General features: G+C 38.0%; 1 protein-coding gene across 9 annotated transcripts in view; it reads left to right on the forward strand.

The window, feature by feature from the left end:
* Positions 1–17,912, forward strand: part of TRAF3 (TNF receptor associated factor 3) — a 75,351-nt gene that overhangs the window by 31,082 nt on the left and 26,357 nt on the right. For all 9 annotated transcript variants that reach the window (XM_080394608.1, XM_080394606.1, XM_080394607.1 and 6 more), the window contains 4 exons: positions 9,391–9,647; positions 12,610–12,661; positions 14,900–15,004; positions 15,890–16,057. In XM_080394608.1, the coding sequence (XP_080250734.1) occupies positions 9,406–9,647; positions 12,610–12,661; positions 14,900–15,004; positions 15,890–16,057 (567 nt within the window). In that variant the 5' untranslated portion in view covers positions 9,391–9,405. The remainder of the gene's footprint in view (positions 1–9,390; positions 9,648–12,609; positions 12,662–14,899; positions 15,005–15,889; positions 16,058–17,912) is intronic.

The raw sequence follows: 17,912 nt of genomic DNA on the forward strand, positions 1-17,912 counted from the left end.
TAAGAGTCGGCACAGATGTACTCTGCCAGAAATTGGCAATGCAGGAAATATTCTTCGTGCACTTGCCAGTCAGCAGAGTAGATAGACTGTGATTTGAAGAATATCTGTTGCTATTCTGACTTCTGAAATTTCATTAGTTTTGAAACTGAGGATCTATTTGATTAACAGAGTGGAAATGAATAACATTGATAGGTCTTGGTTAAAAAAAAAAAAAAAAAGACTGGCAACTTGAAAAGCAAGATTTTTTTGATTCCTACTTGGTGATTTCAGAGATGAAAAGACTTTAGTGTCTTAAAGACAACTTAAAGTTGATATAATCTAAAAGCAAGTTGTTTCTGATAAGTCATGCAGCAGATTTTTCTTGAAGGCACACTGGGAGGAAAATGGGACTTTTTTCAGGTCACTAGCAAATGAGAATTCTTTTTCTAGGACAGTATGCTTTGGCTGAAATGATTTGGACATACCATCTGCCTTAACCCTTGTTGATCCTTGTTAGGATTTGTCATGAGTAGTTCAAATTTACTGTTTCCAGGTCATAGCATGGCTCCTAAGCGTGAAGCATATAATGAATGACTTCTCTTCTGGGTGTATGTGCTTTGACATTGCCACGTGTAACATGTGAACTAATGACTTCTATGCTGTGCAACAAAAGTAAAGGAAATGTTTAGCTTGCCATAAAATGAGAAGAGGAAGAAATCTAGACTGATGGAAACAGCTTGCCATAAAAACAGAGTACATCGTATGCAAATATAAACTGGTTTTGCTAGTTAAGCAAATATATAGCATATATAAAACAATTTTGTAAAAGGAAATTTAATTTGAAATACTGTTATTATCACAACATTTCTCAGAATATTTGATCTGAGGGGTTTTTTTCCCCCCCCTGTGGTAGGTAGAACTTTTCCTTTGTAAACAGAGCCAGAAGTTACGAAAAAAATTTGATTGTATTGATCCACTTCCTCCACATGGGACTGGCACATGTATCTCAATCATGGACTTCCCCTGAACACCAGAGGAAGAGATTAAAGTACACTTTGTCCTGTGATCATCTGGTTGTCTTTTGATCTTTCCTATTCTTGAAATGCTTCTACTAAAAACCTCATATAGAAATACGGATCCCAACTGGGGGTTAACTTCATAGGTGAAATGCAGTAACCTTGTGTTTTTCTCTTGTCTCTCCTGCATCCATAGACAAGAACCCAATTTGGAATTCAAAATGCAGAGAAGGTACTCACTGCAAGCTTGGACAGCATGTCTCTTATCTGTTGTGACCCAGGCTTTCAAAGCTTAAGAGGTCTTTTGATTTCTAAAAGAGGCTTTTAATTTCTTGCACTTCAAATGACCTTATAATGTATTTTGGTAGCCCACTGAGATTACAAAGTAATTATTGAGAGCTGTAGATAGCAAGTGTAAGTCAAAATACAAACACTTTGTTTTTACTGCTGCCTCAGGCTCAATCATAAAGCTGTTTTCCAGCCCGTATGTCATGATTCAAAAGAATGCTGTTAACTTTCAAAAAGTCATAGTTGAACGTAGTGTCATGTAAAAATCAGTTTTCCTAAATTGCACTGAATTACTTTTCTGCTGTCTTTTTTAATAGTTAAAATTTGATCCCTCTAAAAGTTTGTGTGGTTTTTTGTTTGTTTTGTTTGATTGATGTGGTTTTTTTCCTCCCATCATGGCAGTATGTATTAGACTGAGTGTTAATTCTATTCCACATGTTATTGGGTAGTTACTAAAAGTGTCAGTCCCTGTGCTCTTGGATATTCCAAACTATTAATACTACATTATTATTTGTAAGTATTCCCATTCTCATCTCTTAATGTTGATGTAATTACTTTGCACATCTATACAATGCTTTCTTTTCTATTTAGAATCTAGAAATCTGTTGCACTGAGCAGGAGCGAGTATATATTAGAACAGTTTTCATGAAAGCGTAGTCCTAGCAGGCTTGCTAAATTCGTTCCTGTGCTGGGATGCTGTTTTGTTTAACCCTATGAAGACACTTCTCATGAAAGTGTGGACTCGTCATAAGAAAAAGAGCCAAGGAAAGTGATAGAAAGTTAAAAGAATAAAACAATGTAAAACTCAATTTATAGTTCGTTTGCTACTATTCAGTCATCTTATAAACTTGAATATGGGAAATACACGTTTGTGATTCAAGTGACATGCATGATTGTTCTCTTGCAAGAATATTGAGGTACCATTTTTGCTTATCCTTCTGATTTTTCTAGGTCAAGAATAGCCTGTACCATCCAAGCCAAAAGTAGTTTTGAGATTTGTTCTATAATTTTTATAGAGTAGAGCCATTATAGGTTATGATGAAATATGGTTTAGTTGCTAGAGAATGTAGTTCGTGTATTAGAACAGTCCTTTTTTCTAAATAGGAATATCACACCATAATTGCTAGAATAAAAACTCCTCACAGAGGAATGTAAAGCACTGGAACAGGTTGCTTGGAGAGGTCGTGGTATCTTCATCCTTAGAGCTCTTGAAAACTCAGCCTTGGACAACCTGATCTAACTTTGAAGTTGGCCTTGCTCTGAACAGGAGGTTGGGTTAGATGACGTCTAGAGGTGCGTTCCAACCTCAGTGTTTCTGGGATATGGCACCAATAAGTGGCTGTGAAGAGCCTGCAAATGGCAGAAACTCCTTGTGCAGAGAATACTCAATGTCTTCTGTGTGGTTTGAAATGCTTCTGTCCTACTGCTTACGTTGAAGTAGTGATTTTTTTCCCTTATTGATCTTCATCTGTTCTATTATGTATATGATCTCAAGGTCGTCTTCACAGTTGGCTTGCATTAGTTTATGCAAGTAAGGTGGATGCTTACGGAAGTAAAGGGCAAAGTTTAAAGTGGATAAATTTATTTCAATTTTAACACAAGGAAAAATAAGTTTTATGTATCAATGCGGCTTTTGTTTCTGTACAGGAATTAGTATTTGAATGTTTTGCATAAGAGAAGGTAAGGTATGGTATGGTCTTTTTCACTGTGCAAAGTACCTAGTGTTGGTGACCAGCAACCCTTCCCCATCCTCCTGGATTGCCCTTATAATTTTCTCTTAAAGCATAAGCTGGAAATACCTCAGCACTGGTTAGTTGATCCTATATATGCTGTATAGAAACAGTGAACAGTGCTTCAGGTGTGACAAGTGCATGGAGGAAAAGGAAAATAAATCGGCGGTTCCCCTGTAGAGACTGAGGAGTGACAGTGCCGGGACTTCCGACCTCACACAAGGCAAAATCGATGGATGGTCCTCTGCTTTCAGACCTGCCACTCCAGTGGTGCACCAGTCACTGCCAAGGAATTTTTTGGAGCGATTCAGGCTATTTGCATTTTAATGATCAGTTGTTCTTCTGTGCCCCTGTCCAGACTCAGTGGTGGGGCTTTTTACCAGAATACCTGGCGAAGGAGTAGCTGGATGTTGTGAGAACAGCGCTCTGCAGGAAGACACCTTCGTGCTTAAGAGCTCTAGAGTCAAGATTCCCATGGCAGCCTCCCTGTTCAGCTTTAATTTTTTTTGACATGTGTGCACTGAGTAAATTGGTAATACGTTGTCAGCAATATCCAGCTTTCAGCTTGCATTATTGTTTCAACCAGTCATCAAGGTATGACAGTATATGTGGCGTATTATAATCGTACTCAGAAGCAGAACAGAGTCAGAAGACTTGTCTAACCCATAGTGAAAGATGTACATTCTTTTCAGTAAGTATGTGCTAGGAATTTATTAAAAGCTATAAAATGCTGGAATGTAAGACAAAGGAAAAGTTCAGATTGTTTTAATAATTTAAGATAAAGATTTCTGTGTGATGATAACTTGAAACAATAATTCTTGGTGATAGAAAGCATATGGGCTGGGAAGACTGAAGAGCTGGAAATACCACACCGGGTACACAATTTTCTGGTGCTCTGAGGATATCCTGTAAAGTACGGAAGAAAATTTGTGAGGAGTGAAACCGATGAAGTCTAGTTTTCTACTAATTTGTGCTCTGTATCCCCACTTTTTTTTTTTTTAACCCTTACTCCCCCTCCTCAATAAAATAACATGATAATAAAAAAAGATCTCCAGCCCACTCCCCACCATTACAATAGCGGAGGAAACTAAGAGGGACAAGAGGGAGGGAGCTGGTGGTCTTGGCTGGCGTGGAGGTAATTGTGTACTGACTGGCCAGCTAATAGACCACACAGAGGTGGTGATGATTGAGGCTGCACTTTTACACCCTCTTGCTCACTGGGAAACTACATTAAGTTTCTCTTTCTGTTCCCCGCATAGGTTTCATGAAAATGAGCAGCTATCTAACCAGTTGGTTCCCATGTGTTTTTGAGAGGCTGGGAGGAGAGACAGCGCAATCACAAGCCCTATCTCGTTAAAAGCTATACCAAAAAAACATACCCCACACTACCAAGACCTCGTTAGGATGAGATGCTGAAGTTTGTGTGGTTTTATGCTTTTTAGATTAAAATATATAGACTGGTTTTGGAAGAGGACAGGTTGAATTGTCTCATTGGTCACTTTTCTGCTGTGATCTTTAGCTCCTTGTCCAACTTTCTTTTTGAGAGCTTAATTTAGATACTGTGCGTGCAGTGCTGTTCTGTTTGAGTAACTTCTGTTCTCAGTGCAAATTGTAATTTGATAGAAAAGCTTTTCTGTCCTAAGTAATAACCAAATTAGATCCTGACTTCTGTTATCCTCTTCTTTGGTAGTGTAACAAAGACATTTATTTCAAATAGCTTCTTGACCTTTTTGAATTCTAAAACTTTGGCAAAAGCTTATTTGCTTAGTGTTGTCAATATATTGAAACTGTCTCTTGCAGAGCCTGCTAGGTTCCAAATCCCATGGTCCCTTTTGCAATCAGTGTTTTTTTGGGTCTTTTAGATTGTGTAAGGTTTATTTTTTTTTCCTGGCTTTTTTAGATGGAAATGTATTTTGAATTTTTATGGAAGCTTTATTGTATTTCTGTGTTGCAGATTGGTTTTATTGCAAAAGAGCAAATAAAAAATGTATGTGGTGTAATACAGAATACTAATCCAAATTTCTAGGATGTTTGCCCTCTCTGGTAATAACAGCATCCTTGATTAAACAAGAAAAAGCAAAATGCTTTTTGTTTGGGACCTTCCATGCTTTCTAATTCTTGGAACGTCTTTGTCAGTAAATTCACTTTTGGTTCCATTTTCTAACCTGCTGTACTAATGATAGTGTGAGTTAAGTAACAACAAATTATTCTAACCTTTATTACAGTATATACAGTCTGAAAAACTACCTGAGGTCTGGGCTTAGATATGCGAGTACCACTTTTATCGAACAAGAGTAGTGACAAAAAATGGAGCTCAGTGAAATCTGTCAGACTAGGGCAAGCAGTGTCACCCATCTGATGACCAGAACAATCCCTGCTCTTGTTGCTCTGCAGGAGCATGAACATTAGGATATGCTGGCTGCAGGAGAGGTGGCTGAAAGAATGTAATCAACAGGGGACAGAACCGACCTTGGTGACTGTGCCTCTTTTTACGTGCTTATCTGTCCTGAAAAGTGGCTGTCTAAGATCTAACAGTTTTAAAAGACATCTAAAAGTCTCATTCTTACTGTGATCATTTTTCCCAGGGGTAAGAAATCGGAGTTTAAGTAATAGCCGGTGGTGAATTAGGAGTTAAGAATTCGCTTGCTAAACAAGAACCAGAGTTTCTGACTTGTTGGCAGCTTGCCATGCCTTTAGGAATTGGAGGCCCCCACCAGAACTAGTCTATCTTGAATATTCTAGCTAGACTCTTCTCCCTGCTTTCTGCAAGTGTATTATCTTCACCGCTGTAAGCACATTGTATCTTACTGAGGTGTAACTTCAAAATTGCTTCTTTTTGGCAGTTTGAAACATGATTGTGGGGTATAATCTAAGTCCTGCTGTTAAAGGTTCCTGAAAAGGAGGAGGTGATGTTGCAGGTGATGCGCTGTAGTGGCATGTAAACCGTAATAGAAAGCTATTTGCAAAAGGGTGGCAGCTGAAATGTTTGTGTTACCTGCATTTGTGTTCACCGCTGATCCTGTATGCTGTTGTAGGAGCATGTGACTCGTGTGTGTGAGGGCATGGCTCTGGGAATACAGACTTCTGTGTGCACTTCAACAGACATCTTGTCTCCACACCCTCTTGTGAAATGCAGCTGTCTTGTTGTAATAAGGAGGTTCTGATGTTCTTTTAAACTCAGTTCTCTATTCATGAAGTATTACAATAAAATACAATAACTTTGTAGGTTTTCTGCATAAGAAAATGCTGGCAGTTCAAAGTATTGGGGAAGAGAATGCCTCTCACCAAGCCGGCTACTCTGGTGCTGCGCTTGCGTAGCTTTTCTGGTCTGACATACTTCTTTGTAAAACAGAAATATAAAACCAGAGACACACAAATCTGACTGTTAAGCATATTACATAGTAAATTTTATTGATCAGTGTGTTTTCTGGTTATTTTCTGTGACAAGATATCAAATATGTCATTTCCAAAAGTGGAGTCCTGTGGAGCCCTGTGCAGTTATTTTGATATGAAATCTCTCTTGACAGCTGACAGTCAAACCCCTGGGCAGTTTTGTATCTCTGAAACTCTCACCTGCTTTATATTTGGTACCTTTCTCAGTTAAATCTTTAATATTATTCTTCTTGCCCCTACCTGCCTCCTTGTGACCAGTTCTTCAGTTTCCATGAAGAGATCATGCTATGGGAAGACTCACATCTCTCAAAATCTTTTTAGCTGCTTTTTTTTGGAAGAAGCTTTAGTGGGGAAACAGATGTTCGGTAGTTGTGTTGTGTGACTTGTAAGTTCAGGAACTTTGTGCTTCCTTGATTTGACAATTCTCCTGTCAGCATCTCTTTTATAAATGCCTGTTTTCTGTATTTCTTCTGTGAGCCAAAATCAGGCCATACCTTGTTTTATTCTGGCATTTTAAGGAAAATCAGGTTCCCTGTATTGTTCTTAACAGTCAACATGCTTAAAATTGACTTGACTTTAAGAGTTGACTGAATGATAGTGTTCTTGAATATGATTTTAAAAAAAAAAAAAAAAAAGCAGTTGCAGAGGGAAAAGAGGAATTGGTATCTATCTGCAACTTAGAACTGAAAACCTTTACAGATTCCTAAACTGCAAGTTCCAAATGAAGCTTTTTCTGCAGTCCCACACAAGAAGCAAATCCATAGGTAGCTAAGTTTCACCAGTCCAGGTGCTTATGGAGTTGCACTTTTTTTTTTCCTCTCTTGCTGATCTCCTGTTCTCTTACAGCTGCATAAAGTGCCAGGTCCTAAGGTCATGACTGGGTTCCCCTCTGTCCAGCCACAGATACTCAGCAGTGGCAGTTGTGCCTTGGCTAATCTCTAAAGCTAAACTTCCATCAGTTGCTTTGCTTTCTCACTCACTGCACTTTTTAGCCTCCTTGTCTCTCAGACTCTTGTTCTCAACATCGCATCTTGTTTCTTGTGCTGGTTACAATGTCTTGAGTTGCCTCTTTTGGTGTCATCATTATCTGTTATATTTGCTGTTGAAACTCCAGTTCAGGCTTTGCTTACTTCCCTGGTCTGAAATAATCTGAATTTTCTCATTCATGAGAAGTGCAAGTTACTTTCAGTTCAACACTGTTTTTTCAGATGCCTGTTCTGCCAAGGCATTAGGCTCTCCATTCTTTGAAGAGTAGACAAGGAACAGCCAGACGTTAATTCAAATTAACCACAATTTAAATTGCCCTTTCAGTTACTGTAGAAACTGTTTTGTTTGGGTGGAGGTGGTGTGGGTTTTGTTGTTGTTGTTTTTGGGGTTTTTTTTCTTGCTTGGGGGTTGTTTGGGTGCTTTTGAATAAGACCCAATCATTAGATCTATGTACTGAGTTGTGAGGATGGTTTGTTTGGGCTCTCTGTGTTTGGTGGGGATGCAGAGAGGCTTTCCCCTGGGGCAAGAAGACAATGAAGTGGGGATTCTTCACTCAGCATCTCTACCTTCGCTCAGCTGGTGTTGATAAAGGCATGAAATGGTATCAGTGATGAGTTACAAAGATTTTGTCTTTTGTTTCTAGAAATAACAGTTGGCATCAGAAATGTAAGAAATATCTTTGTCTGTTTAGTCTCCATGGAGAATTCTGTACCAAAAATATAGATGCATAAATCATCTACAAGAAAATACTTGTTTTGGGCTTAATGAGGGAAGATAAGAGGTCCCAAAAACTGTACAAGGTTTGCATGTTTGGGATGTGAGGCGTGTGACTACCTTTGGTATTGGTGGACATATTTTTATAACTGAGAAGTGAATTTGGCCTCATTTCTTTATTCTGCTTCTTAAGGTTGAATTATAACTATAGCAGTTGAGGCAGCTGTAGGCTGTAGAGCACTGGAATAGGTTTATATTTCAAGTGTCACTTAATGTGGAGGGAGAATTGAAGCATGCTTTTCTCTTGTAAATAGCCAGGCATTTCTCTTACGTAAATAGGTGTTGTATCCTCCAACTGTACTTTCTCCTGTTTGTGCTGAGGTTTTTTATGACCACTTACACTTGTTTGACTACAAGATAAGCAAGGAAATGATTGAAAACATGTTTTAAAACTTAACATGGGGTATGTTGCTCTGCTAATGCTTTTCATGCTGGCCTAGAAGAATCATCGTCAATAGTTACTGTAATTCAGTCTTCAACTGCATTAATTATTTTCTCAGCTGCCTGTCAGTTGTGCTTAGTCCTGGTGAATTAATCAAGCAGCCATGTCACGTTGGCCTTTCTCCTCTGTCAATCATGCTTGTGTTACCTGTTCTCTTCAGGTAGGAATGTATAATGACAAGGTTGGATAGTGTTTAATAAGCAAAACCTGTTGTGTTGTTCTGAAACAGAATTACAGCAGAATGTCTATCCCATGCAATAGCAAAGTATAAGACAGGAAAAGCTAGCAGTGGAGCTGCACAGACTCCACAGGCCGTGCGTAGGACACTGGTGGCTGTGTGTGTTTTACAGTAGCATCTTGAGTAATGCCTTGCATGGTACTGTACCAGTGCACCCTCTCCACCATACCCTTTTCTGCTTCTTCTAATGTTAAAACTTCAATACTAAGGTCACTTCTGAGAGAGAAAGATATGGAAGAACGCAAGCTCTGCTCTTACTTGTTCCCAGAATAATGCTCATAACTAACTAACACTTTGCTTTCAGGCATAAGTTTTAAGTCTTGACCTTCTAGAGCCTTCGAAAAAATGAGGACTATTCTACAGATTTGCTATGCTTAATACATACATAACTGCCTAAGTATAGGCAGAGTACATGATGTGTGGACATGCATCTGTTCTTAGTGCTTTCTGGTTTTATGTAGTCTCTCAGAATGCTGTATTTGCTTTATTTAAATAGAAAAGAGGTCTTCATTTCTCAGAAGCTTTCTCATTTTTGTTTCACAGAAACTATCTTAGAGTATGGACACCAGTAAGAAGACAGAACCCCCTTTATCCGTAGAAATGGTACAACAAAGGGCCAATCCTGATCGCAGTCCTTCAGCATCAATTTATGTTCCAGAGCAAGGTGGCTACAAAGAGAAATTTGTAAATGCTGTGGAAGATAAATACAAATGTGAAAAATGTCACCTCATCTTATGTAATCCTAAACAGACTGAATGTGGACACAGATTTTGTGAGACCTGCATGAATGCCTTGCTAAGGTATGTTTTTTTTTGCTGTGGTAGAACATGTTGATATCTTTTAAATCTTGTGAATGGCTGAAAGTAGTATGAACACCATTGTAGTTTTAGGAATACATTGAGCTAATGCCCTGACTCAAAGCAGCCTTCCACTTATTGCTTGCTTGGCTATTTGTTACCCATATACTGGTGCAAACGTTTGTTGTGTTCTGCTCTGGGTCAGGATGAGACAACTAAGCTTTCCACCAGTATTGTTGAAATGGTTGTTAAAGTGGTTTAATCCCATGTAGTGATGTGTTTGGTAAGAATTTCATGGCCTGTGGAGCCTAGACTGAGCAGCTATTTTACATGACTGCTAACATGGCTAGTTTGGTGTAGAATACACTTAGCAAATTGTGGCTGTGTGAGGAAGCTAGCTCTGGACGCAGCCTTACAGCTGAGTGGTGGGACCCTTGGATAAATGTCACTGCTCGTGGAGCTTCCTTTACCTGTAACCCTTGTAGTTGTATGTCCTGTATGTTTTGTGGATTCCAGGAGGGTCAGGGAGGCTGGCTTCTCTCTTACTGAGATGTTCGGGCCAGAGTACAAAGCGGGTGAGTGAATGTTACAGGCATAAAATGAACGCTGAGAGATGCAATATTTCCTAGTCTAGGTAAGAATAAAAGTGGGATCATTCAAGCAGTATCTAACTTTCAAGAAGTATCTGTGCATCAGTAGAAGTATCTTTCTTTGCCTCTCAGCTTTGATGTGTTGCTACTGATTGTATTCAGCAGTGTGATTACAAAACTTGGTCTGATGTTTGAAGATCATTCTGCAAGCTTTAATGTTCTGGGCTAAATAACTAGTTAATACTTCCATTTACTACTGGGAAAGCAGGGGTACAGAAGAGATTGGGCTCACTGGCTGTTGCACACTGGACTACTAACAGATTATTTGACTTTGGAAGGTCCCGATGATCTTCTGTTTACTTTTTGTGACCATCCTGACTCTGGATTATTAGTTTATATTTCACTTGGAAATACTGTAATCTCAGGTAGATATATATTGAGACTACATGCAGCATGACAAAGGAGATTGGAGGATATAACATCACTCTGTCTCATGATGAAGAGTAACCTCTGTATTGGGCATATACAAGGGTCCATAGCTCACTAATGCACTCCTGTAGGTTTTGTGCTACAGCATGTCAAATTTAAAACACCAAACCCTCACCGACCTTTCTTTCAATGCACATTTTCAGGTGAAGTGTCATTTGTATTTAAGAAATGCAGTTATTTCTTTCTGAATATATGTTTTTGGAAGACTCTTGCATGATTAGTGGCAGTGGCTCAGAAAAACAAACACCTGCCATGCTCGGATATCTGTGTGTAGATAGAGCAGATCCTTCACAGTCTAAGCAGTAACAATTCTGGTATTGCTGGAATCTGGGCAATTTTCCTTCCCTGCTGTGAGATATGCGCACGTGCTTATTACAGTGCAGCTAGAATATGTGTAATTTTACCTTCCTGACTTTCCAACCAGTCTGTTATTGAAAAGGACACATGGGTAAGGCCATCTACCACACTGTTCTGTTATTTCACGATATTTAATGTTTGTTGCAAACATATCCTTTATTAAAATTAAATTTAAAGCTGCTGCTTTTGAGAAATAAAAAATGTGCCATAGCATTGAAAGCAGCATAAGTTTATGTTGTTTCTGTATTTGCACAAAGAATTTTCATTTGGTGTGGATATGCTGCTACACACACATACACTCTGATTATATGCTAGCAGCTTCTGTTCCAGGGTTATTTGAGGACAAAGAATTGGGTGTCAGCGTAGATAATGCGGTAAAGATGTCTGCTCAGTATGCAGCAGTAGTTTAAAAGAGCAAGTGGATGCTTGAGTGAATTCAGTAAGAGCAAGAAAAGCATGACATTGTATTAAACACTATATGCCCTCAAGTAGATTAGTTTCCTTTTTTCTAAGTTAAGAAAAACATTACAGATACTGAAGCTGCAAGGTAGTTAAGATGCTCAAAAATATGATGAGACAGAGAATGGTCAGCTGAAGGAGCAGAAGCCAGTGAGATGATTTGAAGTAATCATACTGATTATATAACATAATCAAACTTATTCAGCATTTTGTATTAATTTGCACTGCTGTTAGTAGCTGCAACTTATGTTGCCTGTCAATGCGTTGCTTTACAAAAGAATGTACCTAGTGCTTCTTATGCATAGACATCTGTGCTTTGCATGGGAGATCAGTATGACTATCGCCATTTTACATGGAGAAAAGGAGCTAAAAAGGAATGAAGACACTTACGCAATGACACCTAGGAGGTCAGAGCCCATAATAGCTGTAGGAACCCAGCTTTCCTACACTCCGGTTTCCGTGCACTGCTCTGCTCCTCAGTCTACCTGTTGTCTGAGGGATCACACGTTTGGTAATTAGATTACAAAGGCAGCTACAAGGCAGTAGTTCAGGTAAAGGAGGGAGCAAGGATCTGTAACAGCTGCTAAAACCAGAACAGACTTGGAGGTGGACATAAATACTTTTTTACCTTAAAAGGAGGTGCAATTGACTGTCAGAGAAAGTAAAGTTTAATCGGGTGTTGTTTGAAAAAGGACTGGATAATTAATGGAAGAGACAATATTTTGCTTGTTTGCACAGATAAATTGAGAAGTGACAAAAATTGTGGATCAGGCACAGACTGTAAAATAGAGAATGGATTTTGCTGTCTTCAAGAAAACCACTGTGCAGTTGGCTGGAGAAATTGTGGTGGTCTTATTTAATTGGGAATGCCAGATACTGTCCAGTGAAAACTCAGTGTTCAGATTTCTTTGAGATAACATCACGTTATCTCATTACAATGAACTACATACTCTTGATTTTAAAATATATTGAGTAGTCATGGCTAAGTAAACGTCTTCATAAACTGAAAATTTTACACTACAAAATCTCAGGTGAGTTAAAATAACTTTTCTGTTTCCTTTTCTCTCCAGTTCTTCTAGCCCAAAATGTACAGCGTGTCAAGAAAGCATAGTAAAAGATAAGGTATTGTTGAAATTCTTCCTTACTCAAGAACATTGAATTGTGTGGCATACATAAGATATGTTGCTGCTTTGTGGTAATTATTTCATAAGCCTAATAAGCTACCTGAGGAAGATAGTTTTGTTAAAAAACCTAAACCATGTATTTTATATAAGAAGTCAGATCATTCTCAAAATGTTAACCACATGGTAGAAAACAACATGTCAGCTTCATCTCTAATGGTCCAGCCAGATGTCACATCTTGTTTACATAGTTGGGAGCTGCAGCAACATGTTGCATTTGTCCTCCCATCAGCCAGGAGGATGATAAGAATTACTGCATCTCTTGTAGATGCAGACATGTCACAGATCAGGGCAAACTTTACTTGTGGTTTGGCTCCAGACCAGTGTCTACTGTTTCGATAACCTGTTTTTACAGCCTGTTGTTCTGTGAACCACACTGGAACCAGAACAGTGTGGAGTTACAGTAACTGTAACAGAATCAGGTTCTTTTTATATGGATAATTTATTTTACTGATACTCTCGTTACTGTTTTTCACAGCAAATCTTTGTGTTGCCTTTGAAAGGTTGTGGGGAGAGAAAATTCTTTTCGACCTAGTACGTGGTTTATGCAGTTTTTGTGTTAGTCTTCTAAAGTGTTTTCTAAATTCTTTGTGTTAGTAGTCTTGCTGGCCTAAGCAAATACACATCATAGTAACCATTTTCAAGAAAAGTCTAGTGGATACATCAATCTCTCCTTGTCTTAACTCAGCATAGTTCTCTGAACAGTGCTCAGTGTAATTTAGCTTTGGCATGGGTGTGCTCTCCAGGAGCTTAGACCAGTAATCATGATGTCTATTTTATTTGTCCTTTGACTTTCTAGCTCCCAATATATATAAATGTGTACATTTGTTATGGAACCTCAAATATCTTTAAAACAAGAGGAGGACATGTTTGTTAAATACATGTTAGACTCTGTGCAAGTCAGTGATTTCATGAAACTGGAAACCTCTCTTCCCATAGAGCACTGATGTCCAAAATCACTGAATAGCTTTTAGATAGTCTTGGACAAACTGTTTTAAAACTGTCTTCTTACCTTAACCTTCAGTCAGTAAAACTGTGCCCAGTAACCTGTGAATTACTTTGGAAAAATTACTACAGTACTGGCAATTGATTATTCAAATGAGATTTGTTGATTCATTAACTTCACACATGCACCTGAAAAGTGAACTGGAATCGGTGATCTGTGTCAGATGAGATCGGATGAGAATGGCTGCAGTGTTTCTTCACTGACACTGGGTATAGATTCATAGTCACTGGACAGATCCGATCATAATTCATTGCCGCTGCTGTTAAATGTTAGCATGCGGAACTGTTCTGTAATTACAGTAACACTGCAGTGCATGCAGTATCACAGAACTCGGTTTGTCAGAGAAGTAGTCACAGTTGGGCTTGGTTCTTTGGCATTTCTTCATGGTCATAAGAGCAATTGCAGAATGACTGTAAGTTTTCATCCCTTTGTTTTGGACTTCACGTAGTAGTAATGATATTCAGTCCTGTCTCCAGTTCCTGCCCTTGGCAGGGGGGACATTTTGAATGTGCAGTTGTGTTGCCTCTCTATCTTTTATGGGATATCACCCATAAAAGGTGAAAAATCCAAACCCCAAGTTCTCTGTTTCTAACTTTTTTCAGTTCTATTATACACAAGAAGTGCTGAAGAGGCTTATGAGCATTAAAATGCAGAGATAGTTGGAGCCTGCTTATCTGTGGAATAATAAAGCTACTCCAGTCTAAGACCATAGAAAATATCTTTAATTATGTGCTACTAATGAAGTCTAGTCATTGTGGGAACCATCTTCCATGAAATCCTTCCTCTCTGAGCCACTGTGCTTTGGCTCTTTCTTGTATTATGTTATTGTGCCTAATACACCAGCTTCTCAAACAATGTTCTAGCTTATGCAAGCCTATTATTGACAAGCAAATAGCAAAAAATTTAGTCCTCTTCCTGTACCTTCCCTTTATTGTATTTATAGTAAAAGTAGCAGAGCATCTGTCCAAATATTCTCTTTCACTGGGCTGCTTCATATTGGAGGAATCTGATGTGCACGTTCAAGAAAATTTGAATGATAGGGTTTTGTTTCTGGCACGTAAGGCTAGAATTAAATGACACTGGTGTAGACAGATTGCAGCCTCTACTTTATTTGGACTTGCATATTCTTGAGTGTCTACATTTTCTAAAAGAAAGTGGGTTTTGATTTTTCAGGTATTTAAAGATAATTGTTGCAGGAGAGAACTACTTGCCCTTCAAATATACTGCAGAAATGAAAACAAGGGCTGTAAAGAACAGCTATCTTTGGGTCAATTACTGGTGAGTAATCTAACATAGTCATAAACTTCCTTTTGAGTTAAAGACCGAGAAGAAATCTTGCAAATAAAAACCCTGGTCCTTTTCGTGACTTGCTCACACTAGTAGTTAATCTGATTTATAAATTCCAGAATAAACTGTTTTTAAACTCTGGGTTTTGATAAGCTATAAGGAACTGTAGCAAAAAGTCATGTGATTGTGTGACACTAAAGCTCAGAAACGTAAATACATGAAGCAAATGAGAACTTGAGGGAGAGCTAAAATTGGGGAAAAATCTTTGTGTACTTTACAAATGTGAGAAATTTGGATTTCTTCTTGGTTTACTTTTATTTTTATTTTCCAGTCTCAGTCCTCTCATGTAAGTGGTGGTTTATGCACGGAGTCAAACCTTTGGCTTGCTTCTCCAGACTTGCACAAAATAATCTGTAGCTTTGTTTCGTGAAGGCGTAACATTGCAGTAATCCAGTAATTTAACAGTTGTAAAGTACGGCTACACAGCAGTTTGTAGTGAGATGTGTAGGTACTTGCTTTGAATGAGCAAGCCCAAGTACTGAAACAACTTAAAGAAGCACCTATGTTTATGTGGAATAATATACCTTGAAAAAGAACGCTTAGCATTTGTTTAAATAGCCTGTGTGGCATTTTGGACTGTTAGAATGCTTTTAGTACAAAAGTAGCTCACGTACATCTATAATACAGTGAAATCTGCTGTCCAGGTAAAGGGAGTGTAAAGTCAGAAATGTATTCCTGAGTAGATGTGTGAGTGTTTGCTCTTGCACAAAATAGTGTGCAAAATAACTTTGCGGTTCTCAAGTTATTTAATGTGAGATGTCTTCAAAGGATAAAAAGACGTGCACAAAAATTAGTTGACTTTTTTTTATTTTTCAGATGCATTTGAAAACTGATTGTCAGTTTGAAGAACTGTCATGTCCTCGTGCTGATTGCAAAGAAAAAATACTGAGAAAAGACTTGCCAGACCATGTAGAGAAGACCTGTAAATACCGGGAGACAACCTGTAAATACTGTAAAAGCCAAGTCCCAATGATTATGTTGCAGGTGCAGTATTTTCTTGTGTATATAGAACAAGATTCCATACATTAACATGGAATAATAACTCTTCTTATGCTTCTGTGTAGCTGCCAATAGCGCCTTGGCATGTCAGCCTGAATTAGTAAGTCAAAAAAGAAAATAGGCTGACTTTCAAAACACTTTTTTTTTTTCCCCTGTGTAAACACCAGTTATAACATTGACTGGGAAATATTTTTTTTCATGTTCGTATACTGCATTTAAAAAGAATTCAGATCCACTGCATGATATTGATGCTAAAGTAATTTTTTCTGTGTTTTTTTTATTTTGCTTAAATTGATGTGATAAATGCAACTACCATGATAACAGCAAAACATTGTGCAGGAAAAATATAAGCATAGCAATTGACTGGAGAAATAGCACCTTTCCATATAATCCTTCTTGGGGTACTGTGTGATCTGTTACGAGGGGAAAGGAGGAGACAATGTAAAGACAAATTGTGTCTTGGTGTAACCAGCAATGGTACATGACAGGCCTAGGCAGCATTGTTGCTGTTCTTGGCATACGAGTAGGTTGTCTCAGAAGCAGCGTTTTGTGAATTAGAAGCATAGAACAGAGGTTGAGAGAATCATACTTACTCCACACATAAATTGTAACTTGGCTATGTTTGCATTACTTTGCATTGAACTGTATTACGCTGAGTCACTCAGTTCTGTAATTTTTTTCTGTAATTTTTAACATTTTTATCAAAAATTCTTTTTCCATAGTTTGACAGTCTTGGATTTCAGACCTTCTTAGCATAGTAAGAGTGGTGAGAATTTCATTTTCATTTGTGTACTTGAGTATTTTTTTGTTAGATGAAGTCTCACAACAATGAGAAGCATTCTTTGCTCAGAGGCGTTGTTACAAAAAGACGTAGGTGGAATCTCACCAAGTTCTGATTTAGATCTGGCTTTCAGTTATTTGAGTGCATACTTGCAAGGGCTGGTACTTTGATAATTGTGCATTACCTAGCATAAGGTGGCTGAGATGTGAAAATACACAGGGAAAATTAAGTTTACAATGTGTTTATTCTTGCACATTCTGATACAGAGTATTAGACTGTATTTAGTTAGATTATGGATGCTGTTCTCCCAGAATTTTCTTTAGGCTGGGAATTGGTGTGGGGCAAAGAGTGATACTGAAAAATATGTAGTGCCTTAACAGACAAAATCAATGACTATTAAATATGTCTTGTTGTACAAACAGGATTTCCATATCTAAGCAACATGCTCACAGATTCCTTGTAGGCAGTTTCTTTTTATAGGACCAATGTAGTTAGATTTTTGAGAGTCTGAAATCATCCTTATGTTTTGAGGAACATAGAACTGGTTTAAGAGCTTTCTCAGATTTTTAATTCACAGCAAAACCTATTTTAGACATTCACATTGGAAACAAGAACGGCATGTTACTTTGAAGTACAGAAAATACTGTTTGTAAATGAAGAAATTGTTCTCCAAAATCTTAAGTGGTGGAATTCTGAGTTGCTTTAAGAGGTAATAAATTGGCTTACCCAGGGAGCCAAAGTGGTTTGTTAAAATTTAGTTTTATGTTGAGATGCCACTATTTTGATTGTATTCAAGTTGGTACCCCTGTTCATCTGCCCTTAAAAGTTCTAAACAAATCTACCTTTGCAAATCAGAAACTTTCCAAGCACTGTTAGATGTTAATCATCAGCTTGTATGTTTTAGTACATAGAAAAAGGACAGCTTACTCTACAATGAGAAGATTGGCAATTGGCTGCAATTTTTTTTTTGCCTAGATTTTTAAGAGTTCAGTGATTATAGAAATGCAAATGGCTTTTACTTGTTGTGGCCTGATAAAATGTTACCTCATTGTACTTTGA

Source organism: Falco punctatus (assembly GCF_963210335.1).
Source record: "Falco punctatus genome assembly, chromosome: 7".
In the NCBI taxonomy this organism is placed as follows: Eukaryota; Metazoa; Chordata; class Aves; order Falconiformes; family Falconidae; genus Falco; species Falco punctatus.